Here is an 8,441-nt window from a genome sequence, read left to right on the forward strand (position 1 = left end):
ATTTGCATTTCCATTCATTGCATAATTTACGAATTACAAACTTTGGAACTAGTGCAGCCAACGTATCGAACATAAAACATTAAAACCCACTTCCTTTTGTTTTTCACTCAACTCAGTGCAAACACACTGAAATGTGAAATAAATCGCATGAAATTACTAAAATATTTATGACAAACCATCGATTTTAAGCTCAATGAACTCGGGTATAAAAAAGTGCTAATATTTCATGAACGTTTCATTGAAATGTCACATAATGTCACTTAAATTTTGCAAAAAAATGATCAAAAGAACGTTAAATTTACCCACTTTTTGTGCTTATCTAAGCAAATAGGAGGAATTCTCCTCAAGTTTCGCCTGTTTGAAGTTTTAAGTGGGTAATAACACGAGTAAAGTGAGACAGGTACCAACCTAAGGGAAATTAAGTTAGGAAAAGCGGACAGTTCAACGGATGCTGCCTCTTCTAACTTTGCACAACATGCCATATTGAAGTTGATTTGTAAGGGAAAATATCCGGTGAATACATTTTGGTGCATCGGTCAGCATCATTTTACACTTTTTTCCAACTGTTGTAACAAAACCAATGAATTATAACTTATAACTTTATGAAATGTTTTATCAGTTATTAGATTATCAGTAACAAATTAATGTTCGTAATTTGAAAGCTCGCCAGTGACAGTATTTGATGAACGTCTATGGAACTACTATCCTCTAAAAAAAAAATTAATGCAAACGTAGTCTCCAACTGTCCAGTGCTTATAATTCAAAACAGAAACAAAGTAAAAAAACTTCATGTCACATTTTGAAAGTGTTTTTTTGTAAAATCTGACAACAGCACCAACTGAAATACGTTCAGTGATTACTGTCACTTCAAAGGTATTTCAAAAACATAGTTTATTAAACTAATACTTTTACGCCCCCTAGAGAATAAGTTTCAGCAAAATTGGTGTTCAAATTGCCACTTTACTTGCTTTTTTCGTAAAATCAGAATGACATCACATTTCCAAACTGATAACCAGAGGGCGCAGCAGTCTTAGCTTTATATTTTTGAATAAGAATGAGGGAAAAATTGAAAAATACAAAACGCTGGCAATATTCAAATCAATGAGTCCAAAGTATCGAAGCGAGTATTTACTAAAGAAAAATAAACACACTAAAATACATATTCAGGTGGTTTTATCCACTTCTCGCATTACACAAACGTATTTATCGATTGCCGAACTGCGAAATGTGGTGACACACTTCTGAAAAATGGATGAGAATAAATATTTATGCCAGTTGATTGAATTGCGATTGTTTGTCACTACAACATTGTTTCACATTTCTTTATTTGAATCCCGAAAAGCGTAAATATCCTTTGAACATTTCATTCGGAATGTCAAATGTCACCTAAATTTTTCAAAACAAAGAGAATGAGATCAAAAGAACGTAAAATTTACCTAGTCTTGAGCTTATTTAAGCAAATAGCGGAAAATCCTCCTCAAGATTCATCTGTTTGATGTCTAAAGTGGGTAATAACACGAGAAAAATTGCAGTACCAACCTGAGGGAAATTAAGGAGAAAATGTCATCAGTTCAACAAATGCTGTCACTGTTTAGCTTTTAAAACTTGTAAAGCCTAGACTACGGAGGATTATATTTAGAAAAAAAAAATACTGAGAAAAACTGATGACTAAAATTTTCATAAGAAACATGAGAAAAAAAATTGTTTAAAATTTGCGCAGATATTTTAGTAGAAAATTTAAATATCTACAACTTTTTTTCTAACATTTTTCGAGCATCTGTAACCGTGTTCACAGCATTTAAAAAAATGGGGCTGAACGCAAATTGGTAAAAGTTGGAATTTTTTTATTATAGTTTACGATAAAATTTTTCCGTTCCCTAAACGTTATTTCTTGTAGACTTATCGCATTTATTTAAACTAAACGTTTCGCTTTATTTTTAAGCACATTTTTTAAAAGTGCGAGTGATTGTATCCCATGAACTGTACGTCACCTCAATAATTTCAAAGAAAAAATGTAAAAAACAGGAATAAAGAACTTTTCCCTCTTTTAAGCACCTTAGGAGAGGTTTATGTTGATTTAAGCGAGATTTTTGTAAAAACACCGACATTAACACCGGCAATACCAAATACCGGCTTGAAAAAAATTAGTTCAATGATTACTGTCACTTTATATTAAATAATTCAACATAAAATATTGTTTTATTTATTTTAAATAAGTATGCCAAGCTTAGGTTTAGTCGATATTTTTTAAATCAGTAACACCACAGAGTTACTTTCGGGCCGGCTTAAGTCTAGCTTAGCGTTAAGCTCGGCTTAAGCTCGAACTGAGCATGTTTTTGGACTATTTTTACGCAATGCAGAAATTTCATTGGATGTCTGCCATTATTATCACAAAATTTCAAACGAAGTAAATCTATTTTTGGTCCAAATTGAGCCACTTTGCCTTTGACATTTCAAATACAAACGCTTTGATGTGGCAATGGCTCCGATTTACATTAATTGAAATGCTCAATTCATCGGATATTATCACTTGTCCGTTTGCCCAGGCAACGCCGAGGTGTACATAATGCTGGCGCTGCTGATCGGCCTCGTGACCGTGGTGATCGGGTGCTGGCTGTCGGACAACTGCTGGTCGCCGGACCCCGAGGGCCACGTGGTGACCGTGGCCTGACCATCGGCCAAGCCCCCCCTGAGCCCCGACCTGCCCATCAGCGTGGTCAGCATGTCCTCCACGTCCACGTCGCGGCCGTCGAGCCCCGAGAGCGACTGGCCGCTGGTGGAGCCCTCTGACGGCGACTCCGTCAACCTCTGACACCACGCACTCTGCGACCAAACTAAGGAGGACACCTGCGAGCTGCACAAGGGGCTCGAGAACGGTCACGTGTGCCGGATCGAAATGGACGACCAGGACCTGGTGCTAACTTAAAATCATCCCCGAGGCTGGTGTTTTACGCAAACCGGTCGCTTTTTACTGTCAATTAGGGGTATCTCCGTAGCCTTCTTCGATCTTGACCTCTCTCACCCCGTGTTACGTCAAAAGGTGCCTTTTAGAGTTAGGCCTGTTTTTTTACCGACTGTTTGATGGTTATTCTCGATTTTAACTGGTTTGCGTACAATGCGAGCCACATGACGAGTTCCGTTTCAAAGACTGCAGTGGCGCCAACGAAAATTTGTAAAAATTTGTGTACAAATAATGTTCTAAATTTGTGGTTTGTACACTGCAATTGTCAATTAAACAGAGAGAAAATTATGTATGTGACTCTAGTGTTTCTTTGTTTTGCTTAGATCAAGCAGGCTTGACTTTTTACTACCATAGGTTGCTTGATCTACACAACACAGCTTAATAATCGGCTAAATTTATAGGTGTTAGACTTGTCTACTAAATGTAGGACCTATCATATCAGCCTGCCTTTCTGTGCTGTGCCTCTACAGAACCTTACTTAAAAACTCTCCATAGTAAAAAAAACCTAACTTATAGAGAGAGTCTCTAAACTCGGCGTTCGCGCTTCTAATAAAGGCCTAATAAACTCTTGAAATGTATTTTAATTTCAAATTAATTAGATAACGTGTAAATAAGCTTGCATTAAGACTGATTTCGTATAAAATAAACGCCATTTTGGCGCCACTAAACCAAGTGTTAAATCGAGTCATCTGAGAGGTGCATAGCCAATCGCCATGTCCGCTCGTAATCACATGACGCTTACGTCAAATTAACTCCTCTAACCTAAAAACGGCCTAAACTGTAGTTTCGCAGGCGTTTGTTTTAGCTGTATACAACTTTTCCTAGTTTCGCTTAAGAACAATTGCTCAAAAACATTGTAAATAGAGATTTTAGTTGTGATGTAAGCCACGGCCAAAACATTTTAATTGCATGATAGAGGGAACAATATTACATAATTAGTGGATGTATCCTGGAATTTACCGGTTTTTAACTGTCAGACCTAATTAAGATTGACGATATTGCAACGATATTTGTACCAAATGTATTTACTCATGAAATAAAGTGACGTAACTAAAAGTGAGTTTTTGAAAATCCCGCCACTAGTCTCGAGTGAAAGTATCCCATGAATGTAACACCTGACATCAAAAAATTAAAAGTAACGTGCTTTTCGTCTTTATCATTAACCGTTTAGGCAAATAAGAGTGTTTTTAAGGACACTTTAGTTGAGTAATTGTGGAAAATTTGTCACAGTGCCAGTTTGGAACACTTAGAAATGAAAGAGTCCAGTGGCGACTGTCACTTGTAGGGAAATAAAAACCGTTGTAATTTTTTTGAATTGTTTATTCCATAAAGCTGTTTGCACAACAAAGTGTAATAAGTAAATAAAAAAATTAATGAAGGGTAAATAAGTACAAACTAACGGATTAATAATTGTTATTACTAGCGATTACAAGTACAAAATTATATATTAATGACTCTTGAGAGTTTTTGCACACGATTGAGTAATAAATCTCCTTGTTTAACAACGGAATTAAACTGTGCATTTTTCAAATCGGGGCGATTTGTTTCGACAATTCCCCCGACTCGATCAATTTTGCAGTGCAATCTTCCAGCTGCAATAAATGTAGATAATTCCCTGAAAAATTCATTTTGCAATTAAATGACACAAAAACGGGCTAAATAACGTACGAATCGATAAATTCAACTGTGACACCAAACGCTTCGGCCATGTATTGCAAAGTTAGGGACCTGTAAGACTCCAATAACTGGGTGTATGCCAAAATTTTCATCTCACGGACGTAGTAGCGATAATGAGGGTTGAGGAAGTAGTCCTTGCGCAAAACTGTCTCAACCTCAGCTAGAAAATTATTAAATAAACTAACTTGTTAATAATAAAAAAACTACAATATTTTTTCATTGACCGCATTTCATCTCTTCCATCGCATCATCTTAAATTTATGTTTATGTATTAAGTTTACTATTGAGAATTTAATGCTTCATCTGCCTATATTTTCTTGGTTATTTAGCTGCGCCCTCTAGCAGCATTAACTGAACTATCGAGGTCGGGAACGTTTTATTTGTATGTGGCTTCCTATCCTAACCTTTAGATATCCGTAGACAAAATCATTCATTAATAAAACGGTCAACGAAAAAATAACTAAACTAAACCAAAAGTTTCGTGGGATTTACCGAGATTGTTGAAAAATTCGGAATACTGGCAATTATACAACGAAAACAAGTAGTCTTTGACGAAGGCTTCAGAGTGTAAAACTTCCAAAATTTCCGACCCTTTAACCACCTGAAATTCAAAATAGAGTTTGACTCGCAATTAATTGATTAAATTACTTTGTCTCTCAATTGGTTCCGTGGTAAACTTATGATTGATGTGTAAACGGTGTATCTGACAAAAGCTTTATAATCCATTAATTCGTACGATGTGAAAGTGCTGACTGTGTCTAAAAATAAATTGGCGGCTGTCTTGAAATCACGGACTGCCATACAGTAAGCCCCCTGGTAGACTTTAAGTCTGTTACGTCTGTCCCAATCGCCCCCTTCCTCAATTAAACTACAAGCATTAATAATTAAGAGCGCAATGAGCTAAATTTTGAACTGTGGCACCTTTTCGCTTTGTCTATATTACGAGTAATAATGTCATGGTCCATGAAGAATAAACCGATTCTGATTAAATGGAAAATAATATCGAGACGGTGCCCCAAAGACACCGTCTTATCATAAGTTTGTCGGAAAGTCGCTACGGCATTGTCCTTATCACCAATCCGACTATAATACTCCGCTTTCTTCAAATACGCCTCACGGACTTCCATCTCGCCTAAATTCTTCTCAGCGTCTTCAATCGCCGCATCCAACTTTTTGATTTCTTCAGCGTTCTTCGCTTGGATGGTTTTGAGAAAATTGGCGTCTTTTTTCCAGCCGCAGTCCTTGATAATGAGCTCGTACCAAGGGGCCATGTCTGCGGGGAAAGTGAGGTTATGTAGCGTTATTACAAAGCAATTTTACGGTGAACTCGGTTTTTGAAACAAACTGGGTGCAGTTTTTGCGGTACTAGAGACTGCAAGTAACAATTACCGTCTTTTTTGATGGCATCGGTGATTTTTTGGTGGACAAAGCGGTCGTTTCTGTACTCGGGAAGGGTGAGTAAAAACTTGCAATGGGCAAGTTCGAGGTCGGGGTTTTTCTCCAGGCCTTGGTCTTCCAGGTTTTCGATCGGCATTTTTGATAATTTTTCAAATACAGACAAGGAAAACACAAGTCACTAACTTTGACAAAAAATGACAACTGTCTATTTTTGGAGACGCATGCGCAACAAAGCCAGTGATGCCACATGAAGAGTACGTTCCAAAATATTAGTGGAATGCGTTACGGTATCTAAAGTTGCGTACTAAAATGCTAGCCACTTTAAATTAATAGTCAATGTAATTTATAGTTTCACTAAGAGATGTAATTAGTAACAACTATTTTACATTTGTAACATCTTGTCGTTTCTTGGGCAAAATAGGTTTCCAATTGTTTCCAAGCCGCCTAAGCTCTTAAATATCAAAAAAATAATTCCTTACGTTTCATCTATTTCATATGCTCTCTGCAATATAATAATACAAGAGATGTTTTAACATAGTTTTACGGCTGTAACAAACAATCAGCAATACTAAACCTATTACATTTAACTCTAATTAATCAAATTAATAACTAATTTGTCCAACAAGAACCACGTGGAGGTTTAGAGCATTCTTGTCAGGCAAAATGGAAATAAAGATGAGGCAAATAATGATTATCAGAAAATGAAGGGAATAAAAGAATTATTTGTTTGTAAAATGAAACAAATACAACACAAAAATAAAAAAAAAAATCGCTTGGTGTTAAATAAAATGCACTTACCTTTATTTGGCATCTGCTACTATTTGTAGCAAACATTAAAAATAAAGTAAAAACAAAACCAATAAAAAAGCTTTATTTGCATAAAAGTTACAGCAAGCGACTTTTATAAATATTATCCAAAATAAATAATACACAATACATTACAATATATGGCACTCAAAACTATTACACGTTCAATATCTCACAAGATAAATAGAAAAAAATGCACTTACCTGCTTTTGCTACTGTTTGTAGCAAGACATTAAAAATAAATAAAAAACAAAACCAATAAAAAAAGCTTTATTTGCATAAAAGTTACAGCAAGCGACTTTTATTATTATACAAACTAACGAATACATAATAGTACTCAAACTATTACAAATACAACACCTTACTAGACAAATAGAAAAAAATGCACTTACCTGCTTTTGCTACTGTTTGTAGCAAGATATTAAAAATAAATAAAAAACAAAACCAATAAAAAAGTTTTATTTGCATTAAAGTTACAGTTACAGTTATCGATTAAAAGTAAAGAGAAAATCAGCACAACGTGTCACGTGACACGGCCGTTCGCGACAACAGCAAATAACCAGCTGAATAAATTTTTAAATAAACCGCCTCTCGCTCCCGGTGTGAACCGTGCCACTGCTCGTTGCCGACTGACGCGCTCACGCCTACTGCGACGCTCGCCCAACATCACGTGACGTTAGAAAAATTTACGTCTAGAACTTGGCAAAATAGGGCATCTCCAGAAACATTCACTGGCAGAATCGGCCAAATCTATTAGTTGTTTCAAAACTATAAAAACGCCAACGCCGCATTTTACCAAATTATTTTATAGAAAGCTCAATTAAAGTTAATTGCGCTGTTAAAAGTTAATAACGCGAATAAACCAATCATATTGCTTCAGTTTGGTCATGTGATCAGTTAATCACGCATTTAGTTGCAGATTAATTTAACACGTCATTAAGTGCCGGTTTATAGAAAACTTTGATTAAATAATTTAATTCGTTGTTGGAAGTTAACAACGCGAATGGACCAATCACATTTGTTTAAATAGGTCGCGCGATCAGTTAATTCATCATTTAATTGTAAATTAAATTAATGACGCTATTATAAATTGATCTTAAGTTAATCTGCAATTAATTGCGTGATCATCTGGTCACGTGACCAAATTGAACAAATTTGATTGGTCCATATTCGTTGTTAACTTTTAACAACGAATTAAATTTTAACAAAGCTTTTAATGAAATAACCTAGCGTTTAATTTTTTCCGAATTTTAAAACCACAAATTTCAGACTATTTCCCGTTTTGTGGAATCGAATTTAGTGTCTGACCCTTGTATAATTTCTCGATGTAAAGGTCAGACGGCCCTTTAACATGTCGGAGCCCATCCATATTTAATAAAACTCAGCAAAATTTATGACAGCAAATATTAAAACTCTCTTCACTTTGATCCCAACGCTCCTCTCACTCCTAATCCCGTCCTGTAAAATGTCATAAATAAGAAAACTTTCATAACTTCCCCTCGACTTGCTTACATTTCCAAACAAATTGAATTTCCAAGTCTTTAATCCACTCATGAAAGCCAATCTGTGACCCCTGAAGCCCCATTTCCACTTTCCC

General features: G+C 35.7%; 2 protein-coding genes across 4 annotated transcripts in view; one reads left to right on the forward strand and one right to left on the reverse strand.

Annotated features, from left to right (window-relative positions):
• The window catches only part of LOC103313949 (uncharacterized), a 32,712-nt gene extending 28,694 nt beyond the window's left edge, over positions 1–4,018 (forward strand). For all 3 annotated transcript variants that reach the window (XM_015982797.2, XM_008198563.3, XM_015982796.2), the window contains exon 5: positions 2,547–4,018. In XM_015982797.2, the coding sequence (XP_015838283.2) occupies positions 2,547–2,671 (125 nt within the window). In that variant the 3' untranslated portion in view covers positions 2,672–4,018. The remainder of the gene's footprint in view (positions 1–2,546) is intronic.
• A 340-nt stretch (positions 4,019–4,358) lies between these two features.
• Positions 4,359–6,258, reverse strand: Rpn7 (Regulatory particle non-ATPase 7). The gene is made up of 6 exons (XM_968550.4): positions 6,029–6,258; positions 5,561–5,912; positions 5,288–5,507; positions 5,132–5,240; positions 4,631–4,799; positions 4,359–4,577 (listed from the first exon to the last, which is right to left on the reverse strand). The coding sequence occupies exons 1-6, from the start codon at positions 6,171–6,173 to the stop codon at positions 4,403–4,405; spliced, it is 1,170 nt and encodes a 389-aa protein (XP_973643.2). The 5' UTR covers positions 6,174–6,258; the 3' UTR covers positions 4,359–4,402.
• Between the last annotated feature and the right edge of the window lie 2,183 nt (positions 6,259–8,441).

This window comes from Tribolium castaneum, chromosome 6 (assembly GCF_031307605.1).
Source record: "Tribolium castaneum strain GA2 chromosome 6, icTriCast1.1, whole genome shotgun sequence".
Lineage (NCBI taxonomy): Eukaryota > Metazoa > Arthropoda > Insecta > Coleoptera > Tenebrionidae > Tribolium > Tribolium castaneum.

What these genes read in the sequence shown, in the direction of transcription:
- Rpn7 (XM_968550.4), bottom strand. Translation starts at nt 6,173, where the DNA reads ATGCCGATCGAAAACCTGGAAGACCAAGGCCTGGAGAAAAACCCCGAC. An exon ending in CGATGCCATCAAAAAAGACG is followed by an intron (nt 5,913 to 6,028) that starts GTAATTGTTACT and finishes CTTTCCCCGCAG; the next exon opens with ACATGGCCCCTTGGTACGAG. An exon ending in CGAATTTTTCAACAATCTCG is followed by an intron (nt 4,800 to 5,131) that starts GTAAATCCCACG and finishes ATAATTTTCTAG; the next exon opens with CTGAGGTTGAGACAGTTTTG.